At 54.6% G+C, this 27,925-nt stretch overlaps 2 protein-coding genes across 4 annotated transcripts in view; both read right to left on the minus strand.

Moving 5' to 3' along the window:
* Window positions 1–15: 15 nt before the first annotated feature.
* Window positions 16–14,825, minus strand: KIAA1614 (KIAA1614 ortholog). Of its 3 annotated transcripts, none has more exons than XM_085068576.1 (10): window positions 8,686–14,825; window positions 6,522–7,139; window positions 5,918–5,981; window positions 4,643–4,792; window positions 2,775–4,024; window positions 2,574–2,700; window positions 1,729–1,933; window positions 1,243–1,355; window positions 916–1,100; window positions 16–626 (listed from the first exon to the last, which is right to left on the minus strand). In XM_085068576.1, exons 2-10 carry the CDS (start codon window positions 7,132–7,134, stop codon window positions 433–435), a joined length of 2,901 nt encoding a protein of 966 aa, XP_084924702.1. In that variant the 5' UTR covers window positions 7,135–7,139; window positions 8,686–14,825; the 3' UTR covers window positions 16–432. The 3 variants fall into 3 exon arrangements, with proteins under 3 accessions (XP_084924702.1, XP_084924703.1, XP_084924701.1); XM_085068577.1 differs by lacking the exon at window positions 8,686–14,825 and adding an exon at window positions 7,961–8,029; XM_085068575.1 differs by lacking the exon at window positions 8,686–14,825 and adding an exon at window positions 7,853–7,949.
* Window positions 14,826–14,980: 155 nt separating this feature from the next.
* XPR1 (xenotropic and polytropic retrovirus receptor 1) overlaps window positions 14,981–27,925 on the minus strand; it is a 102,711-nt gene continuing 89,766 nt past the window's right edge. Inside the window, exons 12-15 of the mRNA XM_085068578.1 lie at window positions 18,301–18,467; window positions 17,900–18,039; window positions 16,936–17,157; window positions 14,981–15,327 (exon numbers count right to left, since the gene is read on the minus strand). Coding sequence (XP_084924704.1) covers window positions 15,267–15,327; window positions 16,936–17,157; window positions 17,900–18,039; window positions 18,301–18,467 — 590 coding nt within the window. The 3' untranslated portion in view covers window positions 14,981–15,266. The remainder of the gene's footprint in view (window positions 15,328–16,935; window positions 17,158–17,899; window positions 18,040–18,300; window positions 18,468–27,925) is intronic.

Below are 27,925 nucleotides of genomic sequence, written 5' to 3' on the forward strand. Positions count from 1 at the left end.
AAGCCAAGGGCACTGTTTTGTTATTGCAGAGATGTATTTTTGGGTTTCCGTTTGAAATAACTTAAAAAGGACCCCACCAGTCCTCCAGCACAGGGTGGCAGTGCTGGCAGGGAGCCCTGTGACTCCTGGGGTCATGGAAATGGTGTGTCCCCATGCTGCTCACCCCAGTGCCCAGCAGGACAGACCCACCCAACCCTATTGGGGCCAGGCTGTCCCCTGTCCCCACACTTGGGCAGCTCCTGGAGGACTCTGGGAGGTCCTTGGTCCCACACTGTCACAGAGGGCCAGGAAAGCCACGTGCCCCCACTGCAGTGGAGCAAGGACAGGTCTTGGCACTGCAGCTTGGTCCATGCCGTGCCATCCTGCAGCATCCTGGGACATCCCTGGGACATCCTCCTCCTCCTGCCGGGTTTCTCAGGAGCCGTGCCAGGGCTACCGCGGCGCTGGGCGGTGCCGGAGCACGCGCAGGGACAGGGTGTCCGCCTGGAGCAGCAGCTCACGGATGCGGGCCAGCCCCAGCCCCGAGACAGCAGCACCGTTGACCTGCAGGATCTCGTCCCCCACGCCCAGGAGCCCTGCGTAGAGCTTGGCTGTGCCGGCATCCGCCATCTCCTGCACGTAGATACCTGCGGAGGGAACAGGGATGGGTGAGAGCCCTCCCTGCCTCGGGCTGCACAGGACCCTGTGATCAACGGCCTTTGCATGGGCTGCGTGTCCCAAGCCAAGTGCTGATGGACACGTGGGATTGTGTCTGGTGGAAGCCAGCATGGCAGCATCCCCTCATCTGCCATCACCTCTCTGTGGCTCAGCAGCAATGGAGGAGCTCCCTACACCCGTGCCCAAGCTCACTCCTGAGGAGGGACGAGAGGCACTATGGAGGAACTGTGCCAAAGCTTTGGGATGATCTCACAATACCTGTGTCAGGCCGGCCATGCCCAGAGGTGACAGAGAACCCGAAGGCGCCTTGGGGGGGTCGCTGCAGCTCCAGCTGGCTGGTGCCATCAGGGAAGACCTCGACCACACGCCCCACTGCACGCAGCAGGCCAGGAGCCCCGATGTCCTCCACGCTCAGCGAGCGCCGCGGCCCTGAGCCCCCCTTCCTGTGGAGAGGGAAGATGGATGAGTGGGGACACGGGAAGCTGCTGGAGACAGGGTGATGCAGTGCCAGGCTGCACCAAGCCACCACAGCACCCTGGAACAGCCTTCCCGGGCACGGCAGGGATGCACTGGGCCTCATCCTACCTGTCAGCCGTGGTCTGGGGCAGGAGGTAGGCGCTGGCACGGGGTGCCTTGCCCAGCTGGGGATGCAGGCTCTGGATAGAGGCAGCTTTTTGGGGCTGGCAGAAGGGTGACACCTGGGGAAAAGCACCTGGCTGAGATGGGGACAGACACTGTGCAGTGCTGCAGTGCTTCACCCACTGATGTGCTGAAGGAACGGGGGGCATTGGGGCATCCCACCCCCTGGAGTACTCCCCAGTTCACTGGTGATGAGGAACATGTCTGCTCTTCCACTATCCCACTCCCTCCTTGCCCCTTCCACTTCCCAGCTGGCTCCAGGCTTTCCAAACTCAGCAGGTTTGGGGTGGCGCATGCCCCCACATCCCTCCAGGACCACCGGAGCCATAAATCCATGTCCAGGAACACATCTTCCCAGCCCAGCATCCCGTCTCTTACAGGACCCCTGTCTCCCCGTGGGCACCCCCCACATGGGGCCACGTCCAAGCTCACCAGCTGCAGGGACTGCAGGGACGGTGACTTCTTGACTCCTGGGCCACCCGTGGGGGAGCCGCCAGGGGCCGGGAGCTGCTCCATGCTGTAGCAGCGGAAGCGGCCCAGGCGCTGCTTGGTGCTCTGGCTCAGGCTGCACAGGAGCTTCTTCAGCCCCGAGGCCGAAGCGCTGCTGCCCTTGCGGCTCACGGGCCGTGCTGACTCCCTGTGTGGAGAGGGATGGTGGTCACCCACCGTGTCTGGGGCAGCAGCAGGACTGCATCCTGCACCCACCTGGGCAGCCTGGAGAGCTGCAGCACAGTGAGATTGGGGTGCATGGTGAGATTAGGGGGCAGCTGCATCCCTGCAGCAGTGACCCAACACACACAAGTTTGTGACCCGAAAGGCTCCCTTCCTGTTTTCCCCATTATTTCAGAGGTTTAACACCTCTCAGAATTCCCCTGCTCTGTCCTAAGGGATCACATCCTGCCAATGGGCTCAAAGGACCCAGCACCACCTCGGAACTCTCCTGCCAGGCTGAGACATGCAGTCCCAGGCACAGGGCTGGCAGGAAAGCCCCAAGGCAGCTGATTTTCCCCAAAAGGGGAGAACCTTACATCGGTGAAACACTTCTGCCACATTTGCTGTAATACCCCTGGCAGATCAAGAAGTGGGGAAACGCAGCTCCCCCCACACACAGGTACATTGTCACCCCCATACTGTCGTTTCTGCGAGGTTATTGGAGACGAAGGGTTGAGTCCCACCGGAAATCCTCAGGGGGCTCAGCCCGGCAGCATCCAGCAGAGCCCAGGAGGGATGCTCAGGGCTGCAGATTTGGGATGCCGTAGCCCCTCACGCTCACTCACCCGTGTGCTGCGCTCCCGGCTAGGTGCTGCTGCTGCGCTCCTGGTGTCCCGGCACCTTCCCCGGCGGGACCGGCAGCCTCCGGGGGCACGGGGGTGACAGGGCTGCCGCCGGGGTGTGACAATGCCCCTGGAACCGCAGCGAGACAGTCACACGCCTGCTTCATTGTGGACGCCCCAGCACCCCGTGCGAGGGTCTCTTACCTCTGCCCGCCCCCGGAGTGTCCTGCCCGTGGGTGTTGTTGCAGTTGTTGGTGGACAAGGCACGGACGGGGCTCCCCGGGAGCCACCTGGGGTTGCAGGGACCGCGCCGCTGGCCCGGCCCTGCCGTGCCCCTAGGCTGGGGTGGGGAACCGCTGCCAGCATCCGGCTCCGGGCCCCGGGCTCCTTGGCTCGACGCCTGGCGGCTGCTGCTGGAGAACAGGGCTTTCCTGCAAGGCACCTGGGAGCAGGCCTTCTTGGTAGGAGGGGGAGCAGGGATGTGGGTGCCTGGAATGGGGGTGCTGGTCCTCAGCTGCGAGGAAGGCTCCTGGGGCTCACTGGGTTGCTGCGGGGGACGAGCGGTGTTTCCCACTCCCTTGCTGCCCCCCAGATGCCGATGGGGTTCCCCATCTCCCCGGCTGCTGGTTCTTCCCGGTGGTGAGGGGCAAACAGCCGCCGTTTGCTTTGTGGCACTAACCGAGTCCCCATCCTCTGCGCCGGGGCCACCGCTGGCCACGCACGTCCCCTTCCTGGCCCTCGCCTCCGGCTGCGGGGCGGCACGGGGAGCTCTGTGCCCTCGAGTCCGGGGGTCCCGGTGCCCCCGCAGGTGGGGGCTGCGGGGTCCTGCCTCCTCGCTGTCCGTCCGGCAGCCGTCCGAGGTGTCAGTGCTCTCCAGGGCCGAGTCCACCTCGTCAATGTAGGTGACGTCCCCGATGTAGGTCTCCTTGATCTTCTCGGTGTGGATGCGCTGCCGGGAGGGCAGGATCCACAGCGGGGACCCTCCGGGGCCCAGAGGCCTGATTTTGGGCTCCGTCTGGGCAGTGCTCGGCCCCCTGCTATCCCCTGGGACGCTTCTTTGTGCCGCAGGGCTGCTTCTGACCGCGTCGGGGGCAGCTTGCGTGTCCGCGCCCCGGCCGGCGGCAGCACCGAGGAAGGAGCCGCAGGCGCTGCACTTGCCCCCGGCCACGAGGTCGCCACTGCGGGCTTTGGGCTGGCCAGCCCTGTCCCCCGGCTGCCTGCTGCCGGCCGGCTCCGGCGAGGGGAGCGCCGAGCCCAGCGCCCGCCGGTGCCGCAGCTGCAGCCGCTCCAGGTATCGCACCTCGGCGTCCCGGGCGGACTCGTCCTCGAAGCGGACGCGGGACGGGGAAGGTCCCCTCGGCCGCCGCGGCCGCCCGCAGCTCGACTCCCCGCTGGACGAGTCGCTCAGGCTGCCGCCGTCCCGCGGGGCGACGCTGGGCCTCCCGCTGGGCTCCCTGCCATGGGGACAGACAGACGGACGCGGGCGAGCTGCAGGGGCTGCCCGGCAACCCTGGGAGAGCGGGGCGGGAGGGGCAAAACCCGATGCAAAAGATGGGGCAAAGAGGAAAGTCTGCCCGGTGCCCCCTGGCTGTGTACAGCCCTGCTTCCCTGCAGCCTGAAGCTGGAATCCGGACAGGCTGCGGCACCTCCCCGCTGCCGTGGCTTTACCTCCATCGCCCCTTTCCTGCCCCGAGGTGTGTGGTTAATCATTCCGGGAACACCACACCGCACATGACCCGGCACACATGGCGAGATGCCGCTGTGGTCCAGCCTCCAGCAGCGAGCCTCCCCCGGGAAAACATTCCCCATCAGCCGGGAAACGCCATCCTCCCACCATTAACACCTCCATGTGATCACAAAACACACTTAGCTAAACACCCCCAAATACTGTGCCGCCAAGAGGTCAGGCAGGGGATGCTCCTGCATCCAGGAGGCTGCACCGTGCACACTGCAGGTCACATCCCGGCTTCACACCCGTGTGCACGCTCCACACACACAGCCGCACGCTCCAGGTGTGTCCCAAAACAGCTGCGGCCCCGGGAACACGGCGGGGGCAGGAGGGTGGCACTGACCTGGGGTGCGGGAGGGCGGCGGGCAGCAGGAGGATGTCGTGGCTGGCGCGCAGCGGGTTCGTGCGAGCCTTCATGCGGGCGCGCTGCAGCAGCTGCTTGGCCTGCTCGTGCCGCGGGCTCAGCTCGAGCTCCTGCCCGGGGACAAAGGCCCTGCAGCCCCGCAGCGGGGAGCGGGATTAGGAAAAAATAACAGGGATTAGACGTGCTTTAACAGTGACGACGAGGCTGCTCTGCCCGGGGAGAGCGGGGCTCGGGCGCCATTCATGGGCGGGCTGGCGGCCGCGCCGGGGGATGGCCGGGCGGGCACCCCTCACCCCCGGTGCCAGGTGAGATTTGGGGGGCAGGCTCAGCACCCACACAGCGCGGCACGGGCTCAGCCGAGGCAGCACTTTGTGCACGGGCATCCCGGAGGTGGACAGGGAAACTGAGGCAGGCGCTATTTCCCATCCCCAGCAGGGTAAATCCCACGGCAGTGGAGAGGCAAGTAGGTTTGGGATGAACCCCTATGCTTGTCTTGCTGCCTTCCCTTCCTTGCAGGGGGTCTTCTCCCACACCCCTCTGACTGCAGGGTGGGGGACCTGTCAGCTCTCCCTGCTGCAGCACTGCCTTCCCGGTTGGCCATGGCCCTAATCCTCCTGATTAAAATAATCAGCTCAGGCAGTCGCTTCGGGAAGGCTGGCCTTAACCTCTTCAGTGCAGGACAGTGGGCACACGCTGGGCCCCCAGCAGCACCATGGGGGGCCAGGCTTCCCCCAGGCTTTGGCTGCCCCTGCTCACGGGAGGTGCAGCATCCCCAGCTCTGCCTTGACCCCCCATCACTGATGCAGCTGCCAGAGCAAAGCAGAATAGAACCAGTAACCACAATACTGGGCGGGGGGGTCTTTCCCCATTCACTGTTTTACCCCATGCAGCCCCCAGCCTCTCACCTGCCTGTCCCACCTCCTTATTTTTAGTCCATACCTCTAAGGTTTTTCATTAGTCCAACAAGATTACACACACCTGCCACCTCGATCCTCTTAAGCACCTGGAGCAAATTTCTGTCCCATCCTCTTCCCCAGCTCCCTTCCTGCCCTGGCATCCTGGCACCCCTTGTGCTCAGACACCACGTGGACACCCAGCTCCTGTCCCTTCTCACACCAAAGCATCACCAGAGCCCAGCCATGCTCCCTCACCAGCTGCCCTCAGCCCTTCCCTGGAGCTGCTCCACAGGGTGCATTTAAAATGCAAGATGGGAAGCAGGGAAGAGGGAAATGCCCATCTCTGGGACTGACCTACCTGCAGCCCTCGGCGTCCTGCAGTGACACCCCTGAGTCCCAGTCCCCGTCACTCGCAGGCATCTCTGAAATGCAGGACAGGGCAAGGCGTCAAGCTTGGCTGGATGGCAGCCACCATTGTGGTCTCCCCTCTTGGCAGCACCCCCCATATATCCCATCCCAACACCCTCTGCAGGGCTCTCCCAGATGGTTGGCTCTGGGAGATCCCAAAGGAGCTGTAGGTGTGGGACTGCAGGGATGGGGCCATGGGGCTACTGGGGGAGATGCTATCAAAGGAGAAATTAATTCTCTTTTCTGGTGGCAGCTTGCAAAGGGTCACTGATGCCCTCTGGGGTGTCCCAGAAAGTTTCTTGCTCTTGCTTTTGGCAATGAAATTCCTCACCAGGACAGCAGAAGGGACTGACTGGTAGCACCCAGAGCATCTCGTGGGCATCTCCCCCATTTGGTGAAAGATGGGGCAGCCCTGGGGTATGAGGCAGCAGGGAGCTGCACCTGCAGCGTGGGAGGCTGGAGAATGGCCCTGAGGACTCCCTTCACCCCAAAGGTTTTCCCTCCCGCTTCCCCCAGCTGTCCTGAAAGAGCCACCAGCTTCCCAAAATACATACCGGGTGCGGCAAGGCCCAGCACCTCCTGCAGCAGCCGCCGGTTCCTCTCCACCCGCTCAGCCAGCGAGAGCCTCTCCCAGCTCTCCGCGGTCGGGGGGGACACAGAGGGACCCCCGCGGTCCCGCGGCAGGGTTCGTGCCTCTTCATCCAGGGAGGCTCTCTCGTGGAGGGAGGCAGAGCGCCAGGACCTGCTGCCCTTGTCCGGGGGCAGCTCGGCGCCTCCCGGCACATCTCCCCTGGGCGCTGGAACCCGCCAGAACCCCGGGGTGCCGGCGCGGGGGGCCGGGGGGCTGTCGGGCACAGGCTCCCCTCCATCCAGCAGCCCGTCCGTCAGGTAGGTGCGGAGCTGAGCCCGCGGCTCCACCTCTGCTCCCGGCTTCCCCCGCCGGGGCCGCGGCTTCTTGGGCGAGGGGCGCTCGGGGGCAGCTGCGGGGGTCCCCGGCCGCCCGGCCCGCTTCTCCTTCAGCGCCTTCACCTTGCCCTCCAGCACGGCGTGGGGGCCTCGGGCTGCCTCGGGGCGCTCCGGCGGGGCAGAGCTCCGGCCGCCGCTCTGGCCGTGCTGCTTGGGGGGCCGCGGCAGGCGCCGAGCCTCAGCGGGAGGGCTCCCCTCCATGAGTCCTGCAGGGACAAAACCCAGGGAGTGACCCCTGCACTGCCCTCACCCCCCAGCACCCACCCTGGTGCCTCCACAAACGGCACCACCCCACCTGCCCTGCGGGCAAATGCACGCAGTGCCACCGGCATGAGCCCGGAGAGGAAGGGGACGGGGAGGTGACACAGCAGGAGGACACCCACCCACCCAGAGCACCGACCCAATGCCAGCACGGCTGGGGAGCAGGAGGAACGGGGCAGCAGTGGGGCATCGGTGGTTCCCCAAAGCGGGTGGCCAGGGGCTGGGCGGGAGCGCGGCTATCCCCTGACGCTGGCTCAGGCGGCCTGTGGCATCCAGCAAGAAAACACGGAGGGAACCGCCGTTTTGTGAGCCAAATCAGGGCCCCAGAACTCCGCAGAACAGAAATCCCTCCCGGCTACAACTCGCCGAAGGTGCCACCAGAGAGACGCCAGCCCTGCTCCGCCCCGGCCCTCGGGGTCACACGTGGCACTCGTCGTGCGCCAGCCTCGCGGGCCCGGTGGCACCCAGGTGCCGCTGCGCTCCTGCACCCCGCCGGGAGCATCCTGTCCCCGCTGCACCCCTGGAGGAGCCTCCCCCGCGGCCGGAGCTGCAGGAGCATCCCCGGGACACCCCTCGGGCCCCCAAGCCCCCCGCAGCCCCTCGCTGCCCCGGGCTGAGTGGGATGGGGCCACGGGCGGGATGCGAGGGCTGTCCTTACCCCCGGAGCAGCATCGGGAGAGGGCTGGGAAGAAGGAGAAGAAAGCGGAAGAAGAGAAGGAAGCAGGGGAGGGGAAAAAAAAGAAATTAAAAAAAAAAACGGCCAAACCAGCAAATCCCGGCCCCTCCAGCCGAGCCCGGGCTCAGCCGCTTGGCTGGGCTGTGGGGCCGTGGCTGGCCCTGCCTCCCGCCCCGGCCTCCTCCTCCTCCTCTCCTCCTCTGCGCGCTCCCCACGCCGGGGCACCCGGCCAAAGCCAGCCCCGGACCGCCCGGTCCCCGCAGGGCCACAACTCCGCGGCCACCGCCACGCTGGGGACATGGGGGTGACCCCGCGCTGCCACCCAGGGAACTCCACAGGAGGGGAAGGCGGCAGGCCGGGATGGAGGATCCCGCTGCCTTGGCCCGCTCTCAGGAATGTCCTTTGTCTGGGCTGCGGGCTGGGAAGGCGGCGGAGCGAAGCCGGGCCCCCTCCCCGGGTGCCAAGGGGGCTGGGACGGGATGGGGACGGGATGGGGACGCTGCTCCCGGGGCTGAGGGGTTTCTCCAGCAGCAAAGCCTTCCGGCTCTCGGCACCCTCCTGCGAGCATCACACGTTTGCAGCTGTGCTACATTCTCCTGCGCTCCCGGAGGCCAAATCCTGCCTGGACCCACGGCGAGCCAGGGCCGTGGCTTTTGCAGGCAGGATGGCGGGAGCCGAGCTCGGAGCATCCATACACATCCCTGCCCTAAACCCAGCGTGCCACACGTGCCTGCTCCCCACGCACCAAAACCCCACATCCTTCCCTCCCGAGGCCCCACTCGGCAGGACGAGGGTCCCGGGTGGGCAGCGCTTACCTGGGGGTGCCAGGGCTGCTGTCCCCGGGGGGCACGGCAGGTCTGAGGGGGCCCGGGGCGTCCCGGCCCCGCTCCGGCTGCCGCTTTAAGCTGTGGCTTTTGATATTCGTGATTGGTTTCATAATCCCGATCAAAAGGAAATCACCAGGATTATGAAATTGTTTTAATCCTCCTGGCTCTGGCCGCACCGGCCCCTGCCAGCACGAGCAGCAAGAAATCACTTTTATCTTCTTAAAATATCCCCGGCCACCCCGGTGGTCCTGGGGCCCCCATGACAGCCAAACCTGAGCCCAAGGGCTTCCTTCCCCACTGGGGCTGACTGACAGCAGGGATGACTCCATGGGGGACAGACAGAGCATCTTCCCTCGGCTGCTCCCAGGCAGGAGGAGCCAGCTGAGAGCTTAGCGTGGAAGAGCCCAGGGCAGAGAGTCCATCCTCACCCTGTCCCCCAGCACTGGGGTCCAACCTCCCCCGCGACACCAGGACCCAGCCTTACCTCCATGCCATTCCAGAAAGGGATCCTGGCTCCTTTGCCTGGGCTGTGGAGGTGAAACGTGCCTGGGAGATGTCCCCATGGAGCTGGGTGAGGTGCCAAAGCAAGGGCAGCAGGAGGGCTCCTGCCACCAGCCAGGCAATGCCAGCAGGGAGCTGTGGCTGGGATTAAACCTCCGGGAAGCGGCTGCTGTGAGCAGCAACAGGCTTAGAGTGATTTCAAGGCACTGGGCTCACTTCTGGAGGGAGATTGATTGCAAGAGACGATGAGGAGATTTAAGGAGCGAAATGAAAGCACAGACCCCAAACAACCCGGGGCTGGGCTGCTCAGCCTCTGGTCACCCACTGTGCTGGCGGGAAAACTCCTTGGACTGGAGACAAGCTGGAGAGAGGCAACCAAAGCTCCCAGAAGGACCAGGAGCCTTTGGCTGGCACAGCACAGTCGGGGCAGGATCAGCCCCTGGCATGTTGGGTTTGAGCCCTGGGCTGCTTCCTGAGAGCCCCTCCTGCCCACCTCCAACCCCTCTGCAGACATCTCCCTCCTCCAAGCACCTCCACCTCCTCCCAGGACATGGATGTGCCCCACCTCCAGCCACCAGCGACATCCCACAGCTCCCGAGAGAGCAAGAGCAGTGGGAGCCAGTGCTCCATGGGTGGAGGCGGGACAGGAGTGGGACTTGGGAAGACACACACAGAGACCAGGGACAAAAGAGCCATCAGATCATTGGAAAACAAAGAGCTTGTAATAATGAAAAAAGGACAGATTTCGTAACCAATCACTTTTTCCTTTGAAAAAACACAATCACAGTAACTTTGCTTTATACAACCACCTAGAAACTATGAAACAGTATCACATTGTGCAGTATTTTGTTTTTTTTTTTAAACCTACTTATCAAGAAGGGAATTCCACACTTCAAAAATTATATCCATTTGGGGAGGAAGGAGGAGACAGCTAATAGCGCAGTCACAGATACATCATGAGTCCAAGCAAGCGGCAATTCTTTGTCCTCACCTTTTCCACTGAGCCAAAACAGAAGAGTGGAGAAGGGGATAGCAAAAGAGAAAGGAGGAGGGAAGAAAGAAAGCACCCACAGAGGACTAATCACACTCCATAATTACTTTTGACATCTACAGGGCTTCATAGAAAGATCATTTAGACCAACACACTGGGGAGGGGGAGAGGAAGGCGGCAGCAGGACCTGGGGGGAACTTTGGCATTTCCACCCCGGGCTCCTTCCAAGCGCCGATCCTTCGCCAGGAGGACCTACGGGGTGGAGAGGTCATCGCAAGTTCTACCAGGATGCCCAATTTCTCCTCTGGAGTGAAGAGTTTGCAATTTGGTTTATAGAGCTTGGGGGACTGTCAGGCCACAGGACACCTTCCCAGGCAGGGTCGGTGCCTCTTGCCCACTTTGCCACAGCTGTGCTGGGGCTGGAGCAGCCTTTGGCTCCACCGGGAACACAGCTGGGGTGTCAGCATCGGGACACTCCCCATGCTGGGTCCCTTTCCTCTCCTCTCCGGAAGCCCCCAGGGATGGTGACACACCAGTTTAGCCCCACGGTGGCAGCAGGTGACACTCGCCCCAAGGTGTGGAATTTGGGATGGCATCATGTAAAGGAGGCAAGGTTTGATGAGGTGACAGCCACTGAGCCCAGCCGTGACTGCTGCAGAGGTACCGTAGGGATTTCCCGCTCTTCCCCCAGGAGCCCCAAGCCCCTCTTTTCCAAGGAGACAAAACAATCCTATCGCCTTCTGGAATAAAAATGTAAATTAAAAAACCCCAATGTTTAAGGCAGAAGATCACCTTCCCCCTGCGAGTGCAAAGCAGAAGGGCGGAGGAGAGGAGGGAGGACATGGAGCTGGGACGCAGCATGTGAGCAAAGTGGCTTTTGTGTCCCCAGCTTGCCAAGCCATGTCCCAGCCCCTGGACACATCCTGGGCATGGCCTGGCACTGGGGACACAGCCCCCCCAGAGCCCAGTGAGCAGAGCACGGCAGCATCCCTGCAGGACAAGGCCAAACCCACTCAGCTGTTCAAAACACAGGCAAACTTCAAAGGCTTCACACTGTCTCCCACTGCTCATTGGGAGTAAAATCCGCAGGGATTGTTATCTCCTGAACCAGGAACATGCTGTTCCTCCCTGTCTGCCACACTGGGGCAGTGGCTGAGTGCTGGCAGAAAGGCAGAACAAGCAGCACAAGCTTTTTTAGGGAAGTAGGAGCAGCAGGATCCAACTCTGCTGGGATTTCCACCAGAGATCTCCCACATTCCAAGATGTCCATGCTGAAGGCTGCTGCTGGCTGACCCATTTCATTGGAATCAAACAGCAAAGACACTGAGAGAATGAGGAGGGCCTGGAGTGGGGTTGGGAAAGGCATAGGATGAGCACCAGCTGAGTGGGAATGCACCTGAATGAAAGAGGTAGGAGCTTAGTGGATACATACAGGCTGCAGCCATGAGAGCTGCAAATGCATTTCTTTTAAAATGTGGTGGGACAGCATTGGTTCTCATTGACAGAGAAGCTCCCACTCCTGCTTGCCGAGTCCATAGAGCCCAAACCTGCCCTGCTGTCCCTTCAGGAAAGCACCCATGGCACATGGCATTGCCCTGCCCAAGCACAGGGACCTGGTGACATTGTTCCAAAGCCACACAGGGAACCCCAGCCAGCAAATAAACTCTGGATGCCGCAACACCTCACCCTCTGCAACCCAAAAATGCCCAGAGGAGTGGCAGGATGGAAAGCAGGCGGGAATCAGCATGGAGAAGCCAAGTTCCAAGGGAATCTCCAGAAGTCACCAGCCACACTGTGGCATCTCCTCTCCTCAGACTGGACCATCCTAATGGGAATCACCAGGCCAAAGCAGCTCCACACCACCCTTGGAGCAGCACAACTCAACCTTCAACCACCACTGAACCACAAGGGCACACCTGACAGCCAGAGCTTAAAGACCTTCCTCAGCTTCCACTTCCCATCCAGCTGCACCCCAACAACTAAAGCACTGGATAAACCCCCCAATCTCAGAATCTCACATCCCCTTCACTCTGCTCTGTCCTTCTGTCATTCCCAACAGGAATGTTTTCAAGCACCCATGAGCAAAGCCCAGCTCAGGAAACGAAGCCATCTCAGGAATGTCCCCACTCCCCTCGGTCCTGCTGCTCCCAAGGAGCGACAGGGCTATTTTCTCTCACTATCTGTTCTGCTTCACTAGGTCTCCCTTTATTGGCCAGATGTTCTCGTAGACGTGGAGCCATCGCGGCTTTAGTGCTCGCTCTCAGGAGGAATCTGCACGCCTGATTTCTCAGAAATCTCTGGGAGGGAGGGAGGGAGGGAACAGGCAGACACAGGGCTGGGAGCTAGGAGCCTTTCAAAGCCACACTTCTGGGAATTCAGGCTGCTTTCCCCTGAGACAGCATTTCCACTACCAAAAGGGATGATGTTTTATTTTAGGAGATAATGTTTGCTTGCCGGAGCACGCCACCTCCCTTTTTCCCTCTTACTTCTCCTGCCAGCAAAGACACAGAAAAAGGGAAGAGAAAGAGCAGAACAGGAGCAGAGCAGATGGAAATGCTGAATTCTTGCTTCCCATAAGGATTTGGGTACACTACAGAGTAAGAATTTAATCACTTGCAACCTGACCCTCCTCGCCAGGTTGGGAAGCAGAGGGCTGGACCGTGGAGCAGCAGGATGGACAGATGGACACAGGCCACCCAGCCATGCCCTGCTCTCCCCAGCCCAGCTGAGGAAGGCAGAGTGCTCCCAGGGGGCTGGCAGCACTTCCAAACCACAGAACCATGGAATGGTCTGGGTTGGAAGTGACCTTAAGGACCATACAGTTCCAAACCCCTGCTGAGGGTAGGGACACCCTCCACTAGACCAAATAGCTCACAATGTCTCTCTGTATCTTTAAGTTCCTCTGAAAGAAAGAATTACCAGTAAAGCTCAGTTTCTTTGTATTAAAACCCTACTTGCTTAATTAACACCACTGGTGTTACCTGATTTTAATTAATTAATCCAAATAATTTTGGATTGCTTCTCTGCCCTCCCCTAACCTCCCAGGCAGGGATGGCTTCATTCCCACATGGTTTGGACATAGCACCAATGCCAGTTAGGAACCTGAAATATTTGAAGGGGCTTTATATCTCAGACTCCACTTCCATCCAAATGGGAATGCTCCACTTTAAGTATGGAAAGCTGACCTAAGGGAGTTTTATCACAGGGAATACATGGCAAGGAGGATGGACAGAACAACCCCAGCTCATCCAGCTCTGCTCCCTCCAGAGCAGCCTGACATGGAGGGAGATGAGAGGAGCAGCACCACAGCACAGTTTTAATCTATTTCCAATCAAATGAAGAGAACCAAGTTTCCTTCTTCAGTTCCTCTGGGCAAGAGGCACAGCAGGCAAACTGAGGAAATGCAACATACCGGCCGTGGGAGACACTGGGCTAATTAGGGAAAACAACCACCAAACAGCAACTGAGCAGAGATTCCTGCAATTCCATCGCCCAAAGGCGATGTCACTGGACAGACATCAGCACCAGGATCCCACCTGAGGAGCTTCACCCTTCCCTTGCAGTCACACGGAGAACAAGGCATGCCAAGGGAAGGATGACAGGACTGAGGTCTCCATGTCTCCCTTCCTACAGGCGGGGAGATAACAAGACCATCGAATTCACATTTCTCTTCCAACATACTTGCTCAGCAGCACAGCTCTATATTACCCAGGTCTGCTCAAGTATCCCATCCCACTTCCCAAACTGGGATAATGAGATGAAGCAAGGGGCAGATCACCAGGATAGTGCCCAACAGAGGCTTTTTGCTGAACCAGAAGCCACAGAAGAGCTGTTTTCCATCTCACCTTCCCCATCAGGTAGGCACACCACAGTCCTCTCCACGCTCCCTGAAAAACACCACCACTTCCAAACCCCAGCCTGATGGATCCCCATCCCTGTCCCATGGGAATTGCCACCTCCTCGCCTTGCCCCACTTTGCTGGGCTGCTGGAGAACTCCTGAAAAGCTCCCTGCTCGGATTGAGATGCCCTCATGACACACCTAAGGCTTTGAAAAGCACTTTTTGATCTGCAGAATGAAGTTCCAAAGCCTTTGTTCACCCAGTGTTTTGTGCTGTTGGTGGGAACCAACTCTCCTTTCCTTAGGATCATCTGCACTACTTTCACACATGGAAAAGTTGGCTTTGAACCGGCACAAGAGACATGCCCAGAAGCAGCAGCAGCAACTAAAAAAATATCAGAGAAACTTTGGTTTAAAATAAAATTGAAAAGAAACAAAAGAGAGAGAAGGTACACACAGGTGCAAGTTGCCTCACGAGAGGGGTATTTGCAGGGCTTCAGCCCACAGCCCTGGAGATGGAGATCTACATTCCCCACTTTGTTTTACCGTTACAACCTTCATTGCACAGGACTCAAAATCACTCTCATATGGTTGTTAAGTTTCATAAATAATGTGAAAACTATATGCAACAGATACATCATATTTCCAAAAAATTATAAGAAAAGTTACATCAAATTAAAAAGTAGCTTCATGAATGAAGATACTGCTCTAAGTGCACTTTCCCTGCAAGTGCAGCCAGTGCCTCAGCGCTGGATATGAAGGAAAAAAAACCAAACAACCGAAAAAAAACCAACAAAAAAAAAATCAGGTTTAAAAAGTCCGGTTTCAACCAGTCAAAACCGGGCCAAGCAGAAACTGAGTGTGCTCTCGGCACTGTCCCATGAGGGAGTCCCTATGATGCTTCGTTATCCAGATAAGGTTTGTATGTCCTTGTTGAGACTGTAAACAATCCTTCTTTCCTGAACTGTCCTCTTTATTGGCAAAACAAAGTAAAATATTTTATTTTTTGTTTGTTTGTTTGTTTGTTTAAAATAGAACATTAAAATTAACCCAGAAGAAAAGAAACGAAACACAGTGAGCTTGTTGGAGTCCATAGGATCTGGTCTGGAAGAGCTCGGAAAACGTGTTCAGTGTTTTCTCCTGTTTTCAGCTGGATCTGTACCAGAGATCGGGTTACTTGGGGAAGAGGGGAACAGAATGAGAAAACAAAGGATGTGGAATAAGAGAACGTGGCCATCTCATGTGTTCACTTCGTTCGCTAGGTCCTCTATCAATACCTTTGTGTCAGAAGCCTTGGACCTGGAAAAAAACAAAACAAAACAAAACACTCACTGGGGAGGAATTCCTGGAATGACATGCAGAGAACAAACCCATAGTGTACTTGGGGTAATAAAAAAAGGAAGAAAAAAAAGGTCTTTCTTATGCAGAGGGGGAATAAACAAGCTACTGGAACTGTTTTATACCCTCCCACTCTCACTGGGAATAGCAGAGCCTTGTAAAGATGTCCCAGCTGACCCTCACATCCTCCTCCCATGGCACTGCCCACACTGGACATGTGTCCCTGTGCCCATGGCCAGTGTCACCTGCCAGGCTGTGACACGGCTGGGGACACAGCACTGCTGGGTGTGGAGCACCCGCCCAGCCTTCCCCACAGAGCTCCACCAAACCCTTTCAGGATCCAGAGCAGTGTTCCTGCTCCATCTCCCACTGGGCTGCAGGAAGGAACAGGAAGTTCTTTAGGGATATGCCTGGCACATTTGCTGCATGTCCGAGGTGTAAACAGGCATGGTCAGAGGGAATTCCACCAGGCTTTGGCCCACATTCCCTTTGCATAACATTTTTCAGTCCCTAGCAGGACCCGAAGGCTGTTTGGTGTTGGTCCCATCCGTGCACTCCGAGCCAGCAGGGAGAAGAGCCAAGCACAGCCCTGAGGCCAGAGCACACCCTTCTCCTCCTCCTCCCACCCCGCCCATGCAGTGCTGCAGGGATTGCACAACACTGCTGACCCGCTGTGCCTCAGCATCCCTGAGGAGCCTGGCCTCGTTCCCTGGCCAAAGGGCAGGGCTCCACAGCTGTGCTGCTGGAGCAGGAGGGACACCAGGACACGGGAGCACCCTGTGATGCTCAGAGCAGCACAGGCACTGCAGGGAAAACATGCAGTCGGCACGTTCAGGGGTTGGGTGCAGCACGGGGAAACGTTGGGGGTGCAAGAAGGATGGGTGGGGAGAAAAAAATGTATGGGTTCAGATTTGAGAGAGGAAGGAGTCTGAGATCTCATATATGAAGCCAAAGAATAACTGGAATCATACAGAATCATAGAATGGTTTGGATTGGAAGGGACATTAAAGTTCATCTGGTTCCAACTCTCCTGCCAACTCACTCTGCCCCTCACTAGAACAGATTGTTCAGGGCCACATCCAGCCTGGCCTTGAACACTTCAAGGGATGGGACAGCCACAGCTTCTCTGGGCAACCTGTGCCAGGGCCTCACCACCCTCCCAAGGAAGAATTTCTTCTTAATATCTAACCTAACCCTGCCCTGTGTCAGTTTAAAACCATTGCCCCTTCTCCCGTCACTATCAAGTATAAAGAGTCCCTTTCCCTCTTTAAGTCCCCAGAAGGGCTGGTCAAGGAGAGCCTCTCCTCCAGTTTGCATTTATAACCTCTGGCAGACTATTTCTGCAGGGGAGGAGTCTTGTAAAAAGGCAACTCCCTTTTCTGATGGTTTACCAGAGCAATAGATGCAAAGGATGAATCAATCCCTGGCAGAGAGAGGCATCACTTGTTTACTAATTGGACCTCTCCTCCCTCTGAAGACCATTTTGGCTGAGACCTCTGCATGATTCCCAACCCATAACGCCCACCAGGCATTAACAACAGCTCCCATAGGGGATTTTGCCCCACGTACTGTGAAGCGAGGCGAGGCCTGCGCAAGGACACGCTCAGGCTGCGCTTCCACTGCTTGTTCTTGCGGCGGTTCCGCACGCCATCCTCCTGGTCCATCATCTGATCCAAGAGCGTCAGGTCGTCGGCGTTGAGCGGCGCCACCGAGATGTCCCTCACCGCACGGAACTCGCCGCAGTTGTTCAGGTGCTCGTTCTCCAGACGGAAGAAGTTCCACACAAACCGCCTAGAGGGAGAAGAGGGAAAAATTACCGCTTTTACAGGCGTTACCTGTGCTTGCTCCTGGGCACCGCTGACTTCTCGTGGATCAAAGTGCCTCTGGGAACGGGCTGGGGGCATGGAGAAACAACCAGTGACTAACAGCAGCACCTGCTGCAGCATCTTTCCTCTGGAGAACAACAGAACCTGTCAGGTGCATTCCTTATCCTAATGGGCAGCATGGAGGCACCAGGCACTGCAAGCCAAAGGCCACCTCCAGCAGCCATATGAGTAACAGCCAGCTTCAAGTTCTGCCCAGGAAGCTGTGGAGGTGAGTTTCCAGCTACAGTAAAGAGCTGGAACCTTGTATAAAGAGCCCTGGAACCTTGCAGGATCCAAACCAATGATGCAAAGTACAAATTACATTCAGAAAAGAAGCAGAGGTTTTAAAATTGGAGAGTTGAGAATCGAGTAAAGTTTCAGCTGGAAATTTCAAGATGAAATTTGGTAAAAACTTAGACTATGTCACAGTTCAGCAGGAACTGCAAACTCAGTGGGAAGGAGTCAGCTCCACATTGTGACAGAGCCCCCTACACCTTTCTCCACTCAGCACCCTGTTTGGATTAAATATTCCTGTTAATTCCAGTCTCCAGAAATAAAGACCACTCCATTCCATGTCCAAGCACGCAGGCACTTCCCCCCACGCTGATGTTACAGAATAAAAACGTGAAAATCAAGGAGAAATGAGCTGCTCAGCCCAGCAGCCTTACCGGAACACCTCAAGTGGGGCAAATACAGTAGAAATGATGTCCGCAGCATAGGGAAAGATTTGCATGGAAGTGAGGGAGATCTGGATGGTCCACGCAAAACGCAGGATGACGTCTTCTACAATGGCACAATAGTAGTATGCCTGGGGAAAAAACAGGAACAGGACAGCTCAACAAACACAGAAGAGACCTCATCAGGTCTTCAGGAAGCTGCAAAATTTGCTGCTTGATCGCAAGCAAAGTGAATAGAAATGATCTCTGCAAAACCAATAATCTACTGCTGGAAAACCCCTGCCCGTAGCATTCAAATGCTCCAGGGGCCAACTGCAACATGCTCTAAACTCAGCAAGTTTGGTTAAAATAATAAAAGCCTTTCCTAAGGTAAGAGCAGGCTGCATACGCACTTTCTGTGGGTAGACAATTCCTTCTCGGAGAAAGGTATTTTCACCAGCATTTTTGTCAAAGAGACCCCAGTCCATCTTCAGGTCCCAAATGAGGGTATAGCAAGAGCTGATGAAACAGAAGATAATCCACAGGTAGAAGAACACTTGGGTGTCACTGTGGTTTTTAGCTGGAAAAGAGAAGAAAAACATACTTCTGTAGAAGCGAGAGCACATCCCTTCTTCCACCAGCTACAAACTGCCTGATTGGAGCAGTGGAAATCACCTCTTTTATCCAGGTTCTGGGGAAATACAACTAATATCAATTGGAACCAAACCAAAAGCCTTAGCAGGACCTGCTCTATGTCCTTATTTAAATTCCACTTTCATCTTGTTCAACATTTAGCACCTGGGACTAAAATTTACAGTAATATTTGGAATAAGCTCCCAGGGAAGTGGTCACAGCCCCAAGCTTGCCAGAGTTCATGTTTGGGCAACGCCCTGAGGCACATGGTGGAGTTTCTTGGAATGGTCCTGTGCAGGGCCAGGAGCTGGACTCGAGGATCCTTGTGGATTTCAACTCAGGATATTCCACAATCTTTATTTTCCTGGACTTAGAGCAGAGCTGCCGTTCTGGCTCTGAACAGCAGGTGGAAGCTGAGGGCCACATTTCGCAGAGGACATGGATTTGTACAAAGGCTACAGCAGTGAGGCAGTGCTCAGCTGGGAGGCTTTGGTGAGGCAGTATTTTAGTTTGTATTAACATAAACAACTGTGAATTAGTGCACTAAAAGCCTGAGAGAGCACGGGCAGTACAGGAATTACCACCAGCCATTTCAGAGGTTGTGGGGGCAAGGGAAAAGGCAGCAATACATTAACATATATAAATCCTACAGCAGGCTCTGTACGGAGTTTTAAATACCCATATAGAGCTCTTCTTCGAAAAAAGGGGATTGTGGGCCCACTACCTTCTCACCTGGGGATGTTTTTCCAACTAACTTGTTTCTGACTGCCCACTTAAAAGGTTACACTGCCCTCAATTCAGCTACAATTCCCTACATCAGCTGTCTGGAGAAAATCAAACAGATCTGGTAATTCTGTTTGTTTTTGAGCCAGAAAAGCTGGCTCAAAAAATTCATACAAATAAAACACATTATGATGCTTTGGAAGGCTGAGACACTTTGCACCTGGCTGCTAGCAGGAGTCTCTCCTTTCTGTCAGCCTCAGCAATTGCTCATTCACTGAGATGTTAGATTCTCTCTAACAAAGCAAATAACATTTCCAGTACAAAAAAGATGGTTTTAGCCCAAATCAGATGCCACACTACATGGCAGCAGCTTTTCCCTTATACATGGCTTTAAAACAACAGAATCCCTGCAGCTGATCAGCCAGGGAGCAACAGGGCAATTTGCCCTCTCCTTCCCTTTGTATTTGTAGCAATTACGATCTAAACGCAACGCAGCAATCCGATAAAATTAATGGAGGTGAAAATGAGAATACATTCCTCCCATTACGCCTTTCAGGCTTCCTGGACACGATGTGCAGGATGTAGGTCAAATCCACACGCTCCTTCCCCTCTCCAAACACCCCCCTAAGGCAAACCTCTGAACGCCACCTATGCAGCAAAGCCTGTTTTGCACCATCGGAGGAGGAAAAGGGCAAAGGACGAAAGGATCGCTGTATCTCCCAGGTCTGAGCAGCTTCCCTGCTCTGGGGCAGGGCTGGAAGCCTTTGAGCACACCCCACAGCCTCAGCTCGGCCAAGACACAGGTCTAGCATCGCATTCCTGGTCCCTGCAGAGCCATGACGTCACCCGGGAGCAGCACAAGTCCTGCGGAACGCGGGCTAGGATGCTCAGGTACCTCAAACGCTGCTGCTGCTGCTGCCTGGAAACAGCCTCTCCTGGCTATTTTTAAAGTGCAGCTGCCCACAGAAAGGGACACAGGTGATGCTTTTGGAGCTTAGCAATGAGGGCTGCACTGCCGGGTTTCATCCCCACCCCCAGCTCCTCCAAAGCCTCCACGACATTATTTCAGGAAGAAAAGGCAGATGCTGACATTCGGTGACTCATGAGACACTAAGCCTGTTCTTTCCAGCATTATTTTTAGCTCATCAGATCTCCATGTTTAGTTCCCACTACCAGATCCTAAAGGATAATTCAGAGCCAGTCCATGGGTTGAATGTGCTTTCAAAACATCCAAAATGCTCCAAAACACCCTGTGAGGCTGCAGTGCTTCCTTTCACCTTAGGCTTGAAAGTTACATCATGCTGGTTTGGGTTTGGTTCTGTTTTTTTTTAATTTTCCCTTAAGGATAGAATTCAAATAAACTGGGTCTTATTCCACTCCTTCATGGAGCAGCCACGGAGAAAGGCAGTGCAGCCAGCACCATCCATCACATCCCTGGCCTGAGCAATGCCCTGCAGGTGCAGGGAGAAGAGCAGGAAAGCATTCCTGGGTAGCTCCTTTGGAGTTCTGCGGTCATGGAGGGGTTGATCTGCCCCCTGATTATCATCTCCAACCACATAAGGGATAAACAACACTCTATCCTAAGTTGGCAATTACGTAGACAGAGGATTTCAATGCTTCTTGCTGCTTAAACCTAAATCACAGAATGGCTCAGGTTGGAAGGGACCACAGTGGGTCACCTGGTCCAACCTCTCTGCTCAAGCAGAGTCATCCCAGAGCACATGTCACGGGTTCTTGTGTGCAATTACAAAAAGGAGAACAGGAAAGAAAAAGGCCCAAGTGAGAAATCTAATCTCACCAGTCTCAAAAGGATGTGCTTGCTTTCAGTTAAGTTATCCTGGTCTCAGTTCCCTCTCCCTGTCTCTATCTTTGCAGCAGCCTTTTCAATGGCTTCTGGGGTCACACTGCTGGCCCCTTGCTCCTGCTCCCTTTTTCATCAACTGGCTCTGCAATGCATTCAGCTCCTGAAAAAATTCATTAAAAACCCAAATCACTCCCTGATAAAATGCACTAATCAGAACTAGCTTATTGTCTCCAATCTTGGCCTCCGAATCCTTCCTTTAGTCACTTATCCTCCTTTTCCTCCTGCCTGCAGTTCTGTTTGATACCTTCCTTCCTTCTGTCCTCATTGGTATTCAGCTGATGTACAGAAATATGTTACTGCTCCAGGCAAGCAATTATAGCTGGGTCTCTGCTGGCTGGTCCTAGCAGCCCTCTTCAGTGCTGCTCAGGGGGAGAGAAAATCAAGGCATTCATATTCTGCCCAGAGGCTCCATCAACTCCTGGCCTGCCGGTTTTCCAGGAGCAATACAAAGCTCTGCATATTTATGATGATGTCAGGGTCTATTTAAGCAGGAACTGTTTCATCCTGTGTGTTTTTCCTTTGTTTAATGATGTGCTAGAAAACACCAAAAGCCATGAGAGAGGGAGACAGTCTCCGGATGAGAGAAGCACTCTGGACACCTGGCAGATCTCAACCTCTCCAGGAAGGAAAAATGAGGACGTTTTCAACATCCCATGGCACTGGTGACATCCACCCAAGAGGGGCACGAAGGGCATTCCTACTCAATGCTCCACAGGGCACCACCACAGAGCAACTTCCTGAGCTACAGTTATTCAAAGCAGCACGTGCAGGACAACACCAGCAGAGAACCTCTGAGGCTGCAGGTGCAGCTCTAACCCTGAGGATGGGCTGATTTCAGTGTTCCCATTGCCATGTCTGCAGCTTGGAGGTGTGCAGCTATGTCAGAGGCTGAGTTCACAAAGCCTGTGGGAAGCAGTGTGCCACGGGAGCTGTTTGCAGCCTTCACCACAGCATTTCCATTAGCATCCTCAGTTTACCCTACAACATGCAATTCCAGCAGCTACTCTGCACAAATACACCTCAAATTGCTCCAGAAGGTCAACTAGATAAATAATGGATGGCTTCCACCTTTGAACTGAAGCTGTGAATGGCCACAGTCCCAGAAAACAGCCAAAGGCACTTGCAGCAGCAGAATTTACTGCCTGCAAAAACTGCTGATAGACAATATCCTGGATCCCCAAACCAGCCTCAGGGGCCACAGTATCTGACCAACATTCTGAGGGAACACTGCTCTGCAGAAATTACAGCCCCTTCGAAACACAGGCAAGAGAAAAGGTTGCTTTCCATGAAAGACAGACAGCGAGTGTTCTCCTGAACGCTGTTAATATTGACTTTACTTCCAAAGAATACTATCTGTTTACCCTGCTGAATTATTCCGGGGAATGTAAACACTATATAGTATTCAACACAGCAAAAATCAATGCCATGTATTATTGAAGGGCTGGATAAGAGCACAATAGCCCTCGATAAGCATTCCTGGTGTGTCACCCACCGTGGCCAGCCGTGGGTTGTGATGATGGGGAAGGCTGTGATAAAAGCTGGAGGAAGCAGGAGGTTATCAGGGAACACAGCCAGGTAAGCCCTACTACATCATACAACACTTACCCAGCCACAGCAACTCTGCCAACAAAAAACCTCTCAGTCCAGGCTCGCCAAACCCAGCCTCAATCACAGATTTATGCAGAAGCAAAGCACAAATGTATTTAGTGTGTGAGACAAGTGCAGCTCTGAGCAGGCCTGGGGATGGTGTGTGCCCATTAACTCCATCCCAGCACACGACAGAGCAGGGTGACAGCCAGAAGTGACTTATCTACATAAGAACTGCCATCAGAGTGACATCCCCACGCATTTGTCTAACACCTCAGTGCTCGAAGCGCAGCATTACCTCTCCCCTCAGTAATTAGATATCTTAATGAGCGGGTAGCGCTGCCTTTCTGCCCAGCCAGCACGTCCTGCCATTTAACACTGATCAATGGCAGAGCCAGGACATGACAGAGGACTTAATGCAGTAAAAAGGCAAAACAACCCACACGAGCACACGCAGGACTCAGCGCCAAACACCGACTCTTCTGTAAGAACCTCCCCTTGGATTGTGCAAACCTCTGCCGTCGCCTCCGGGCACAATTTAAGCAAAGCAGCAGCAAAGAACTGTCAGGAGGCAACATCTCATCTCTTCTTCCAGCTAAGAGTCTACATTTGTAGAATAGGGAAATCCCAAAATTGTGTTTGGATTAAAAACCTTCTGCAGGTTTGAGTTGGGTTTGTAGGACCAAACGACTGTGTGTGATTTCAAGACACAGCAGCAAACTCGTGGTTTGTATCTCACAGACGAGGGTGATTTAACTGCAACCAGGAGGAAGTGTGTCAGTCATGGCTGAGATTTGAGCTGGTTCTTTTCTGGTGCCTTCTGTAGCTTCTGAGAAGTGTTTTTAGGAAAAGTTTAATCACTGCCTCAAGAAGGATGGTGTTTGCAATCAAAGCATTTGCCGAAAGTCTCACCAATAAGAATACCTGGATTCACAATCAGAAATAAATAGCATGGCAATCAGGGCCTTTGATGGACAATTTGGGGATGGGGACACAATGTCATCTGCTACCTCTATAGTGCTTTGAGATCCAACAGCAGATTCTTTCAAAATTTACTTACTTCAAAAACAACAACAACAAAAATTGTTAGATGATTGCATCTCCTACATTTCTGCACCACCACAGAACTCCAGAACTACATGTCCCTGACAGGAAGATTGCTTGTAATGCAGTCACTTGTTTTTCTTTAAATGTTCCATTAAAGAAAAGGTCAGGCTTCCCCCCTTAAGTGCCTGTGAAATGAAGTATCAGTAGGCCACCCTTTTTGCTTACACCTCATTCATTAGCATTCCCATTTCCCCAGCCACTTTTAACACAAAAGCAGAATACGTGACACAACAGTACTCTTGGTCCACTTCCCAAATCCCAGCTATTAATCCCCACCTCCTCTCAGCTGAGGAAGCAAACACACGGATCATGGAGCCGTGGGGTGCCGAGGTCACCACCCATGTCCCGCTTGACATTTGCAGATCTACAAAGCGCCACACGACTTCCCAGTGGGATTTTATGCCTCATTTGTGCGCGGGGTGAGGTGGCAGTTCCCGAAATCACTCTGAATTCCCATTCCCAGGCTCCCCACCGAGCAGGGGTTGCTGTCTCTGCTCTCCTTCCCGCTCACTTACCGCAGCCTCACCGGCACCTCTGCCCTGGCCAGGGTGGTCCTGCCGCAGCATTCCCGGGATACTCCTCACTCTTCCCAGCTCCACCCCAAAGCACCATCACTGGGATATGGATGTCTAAGCAGTCAGAGGAGCTAACAGGAAACCAGGAGAAACCAGGGTGCCACAGAGCCCCACGTCAAAGCAGGGAGGAGGTCAGAGGCCAGGATGGAAATGTTTGCCCACGGCAATGCCTCCCAATTCCTCACTAATGACACTGCTGCCGCTCTGATGGAAAGGATCAGAAAGACTGCCTAATGAACACAACTCATTACTGGAGGCCTCCTGGGCACGGGATGACAGGGTTTCAGACAAAATTCATCCTAGCTCACAGCAATGTGACAGACGGTGCATGTTTTGGCTCCGAATAATCATCCTGATGGAGTTGCCAGGGTGCTGTGCTAAGGGAAGCCGTGTGAAAACGGAGAGTATTAAGAAAGAAGCCAGTTAATCCCATTACAAAGTTTGTTTTACTTCAAGAGGTCAATCCAAGCACTCTATAAGGCTCTTGTGACACCTAAATCAAATGCTGACAGCTCTTTCAGTGCTGAGGAAGAGGGGGAGAGATGGGAGCTCTTGTAACAGCACAGAAGTGAGGGAACAAGATCTCACAAATGCTACTTCATTCTTTTGTGATTTTTTTAAGTTCTGTACTTAAAAAATTCTACATGCCTATTTATTTTGCTTTACCCTGCTCCCTAAAAATGAAATTTTCTATCTCAGTTAGGGTACTATACACTGTTGCACTGATGTCATTTCAGTCCCAGTTCTCACATCACCCTGTTGTCTCCTGCTGTAACCATGTAGGATCACAGTGCTTTATTGTCCCACCTACCAGCAATCTCACTGCACGGGGGCTGCAACCTGCAGCTTCTAACACACTAATGACAAGGGCTACGTGACACAACCCACCACCTGCAGAGCTCAGGTTCAGCCAGGTACCTCCTGCAGCCCCCAGTGGCACCGCTGGATGTCACCCCAGCTTGTCCCCTGTCCTGCTGTGCAGCACCATCCTTCCCTGGAAGTCTCAGCCCTCCTCAGGGCCCTGCATGGGGACAGACCGTGGGAGAACCAGTGATCTGTTCCAGCGTGATGCAGTGTCACCTCTGGGAACGGCTGAAGCCGTGGTGATTAACGAGGAGTGGGCAGCAGGTAGGAGACCTGGGAATCTACTACTGCATTTTCCAAAAGCAGCACATTTTCCATTCATCTTCCTCTGGTCAGACCTGGTTGAACCTCTCTATTAATAAGGAATGGTCCAACACCTTCCTGCAAAAGCCATTAATCGCAGGATGGCTCTTGCCTTGACACTCACATCTCTATTCCTTGGCCAAGCGAGGAGTTTCACCTTTTTCTCTTAGGGCACCCTTTAAAAATCATAAATTAGACACCACTGCAGAGAAGCCTGTTTCTGATGTGATGGTGAGAGCACAGACAGAAGCTCTTCAGAGACAGCCCTATTTAGTTAACTTCCGTATTTTTAATTACTGCCAATTTCCTGGGCTGTTTAATGAGAAAGTGCATGGCAGTTCCATTATCTTAGACCGACCTAGGGCTCTCCAGGGCATCCCAAGCCAATGACAACTGGTGTTCAGCAGGCTCATTTGGAGTACCTGGAAAAAATGTGGGAGTGGGATGGGAGAGGAGGTGCTTACTCAGGTTTCCAGGCCACATGGATTAACTCTGGAATAACTCAGAGGTTAATAAATAGCAGGATACTACTCAGACCACAAGGATTTCACTGAATAAGGTGTGTAAATCAAACAGACAATGTCCATAAAGCCATCCTGCCTTTCAGTTAAAGGATAAAGTCCCAAACAGCCAATTTTAACCCAATACCAAGGTAAACAAAACATGGTCACACTGAACCAGCAAATCCCACAAAACAAGAAAATTATAGAAGAGAGACACTCAAGAAGCTCATTTCTTTACGCACAGAAGCCAAATCCATATTTTGTGTGAGCCAGGTATTTCCAATGACACCATGTGAGCAAGAGGCAACAAGGCGAGAGAAAACTGTCAGCAGCAAAACCAAGATGTATCTCATTTTACAAGGAATAAAGCTGAAGCATAAATCATGACTAAAGCTTAATAAGTGACCAGCACTCCTTGGGTACAGTACAACACAAGTACAACACAACTGTTTCTCAGAAGAGCTGAACACCTAAATATAAAAAGCCTATCTTACACGGCCTGAGTGAGGAGTGAAACCAAGGCTGGCTATTCCAGAGATGCCAGCGAGCTTTCTTTCATGCAAGCACAATTTATACAAGAGGGGAGCCCCATGGATTCCATCTCTGAGGTCAACCCTGTGTAAGTGTGAGTCGAGAGGAGGCCATGAAGATGCTCAGAGGGATGGAGCAACTCTGCTGTGGGGACAGGCTGAGAGAGCTGGGAGTGCTAAACCTGGAGAAGAGACCAGATGGCTCTCTTGAAACCTTAAAGCCCCTTCCAGTGCCTGAATGGGCTCCAAGAGAGCTGGAGTGGGACTCTGGACAAGGGTCTGGAGTGACAGGACAAAGGGAAATGGCTACAAACTGACACAGGGCAGGGTTAGATTAGATGTTATAAAGTAATTCGTCCCTGTGAGGGTGGCGAGGCCCTAGCACAGGTTGCCCAGAGAAGCTGTGGAACACAGCATTCCTGGAAGTGTCCAAGGCCAGGCTGGACAGGGCTTGGAGCAACCTGGTCTACTGGAAGGTATCCCTGCCCATGGCAGGAGGGGTGGAACTTCACGATCTTTAAGGTCCCTTCCAACCCAAATCACTCTGTGATTCTACAAATGCTGTGATAAGCTGGACTGAAGTGGGAGCTGCTTCACTGGTGCATTTGTCAAGCAAAGCACATCTGCTTTTGGCAGAGTGAAAACACAGCAGAAAGCAGTTGCGTGTCAAAACAACGCCACACTCGGGGTGAATATTCTGCCGCAGGCTTGGGCTTAATCATCTGCTTCCCTGGCAGCCCGTAAGTTTCCGTAGGGATTAAATAAGGCAATGTAATACTCTGTTGGCTGGCTCTGGGGAAAGCTACTCAGCACTGGCAGGGAACTTAATGCCAGCACTGAGCTCCTTAGTGCAAAGCAAGGGTGGGAAAGAAGGGGACAGAGCAGGGAGGGACTGACGGCACCCCGGTTGCCAGGTAGCTTCGAGTTACAGCCGCGCCTCATTTGCCTGAGCAAACACACCCCGCAGCACTATATTTACAGAACACGGCCTTTGCTTCCCATTCCTTTGGGAGATATAAAAATACTGAGAATTCCTCCTCTGGGAGCTCAGCAACAGTTGTCCTTGTGTTGTTGCTGTCGTCCCTGAAACGTGGCTGCGATTGTGAGCCGTGGTGGAGTCAGCACTCGTCTATGCCAGCACTGCTTGCTCCAGTCTTATGTTCTGGGGTAGCTGCTCTCCCTTTGCTTCACTGATACCAGTAATACCTGAATATCAAGATGACAGCTTGGAGTTACCCCTGCAAAACTGCTCTGGTCCCAGACCAACAGGATTGCAAGTTTTGGAGCGAAAACCGAACTGGATTCACTTTGCTATCTTAGCGGTCTGACATCCAAACTGCAATTAGCAG

Source organism: Lichenostomus cassidix, chromosome 8 (assembly GCF_008360975.1).
Source record: "Lichenostomus cassidix isolate B80296 chromosome 8, HeHo_3.0, whole genome shotgun sequence".
NCBI lineage: Eukaryota > Metazoa > Chordata > Aves > Passeriformes > Meliphagidae > Lichenostomus > Lichenostomus cassidix.

Excerpts from the sequence above, each read along its gene's own strand:
- KIAA1614 (XM_085068576.1), bottom strand. The coding sequence starts at position 7,134 with ATGGAGGGGAGCCCTCCCGCTGAGGCTCGGCGCCTGCCGCGGCCCCCC. Across the intron at positions 1,934-2,573 it reads GCCGGGAGCGCAGCACACGG|GGAGTCAGCACGGCCCGTGA; the intron begins GTGAGTGAGCGT and ends CTCTCCACACAG. Across the intron at positions 1,356-1,728 it reads CCCTGCAGTCCCTGCAGCTG|GTGTCACCCTTCTGCCAGCC; the intron begins GTGAGCTTGGAC and ends GCTTTTCCCCAG.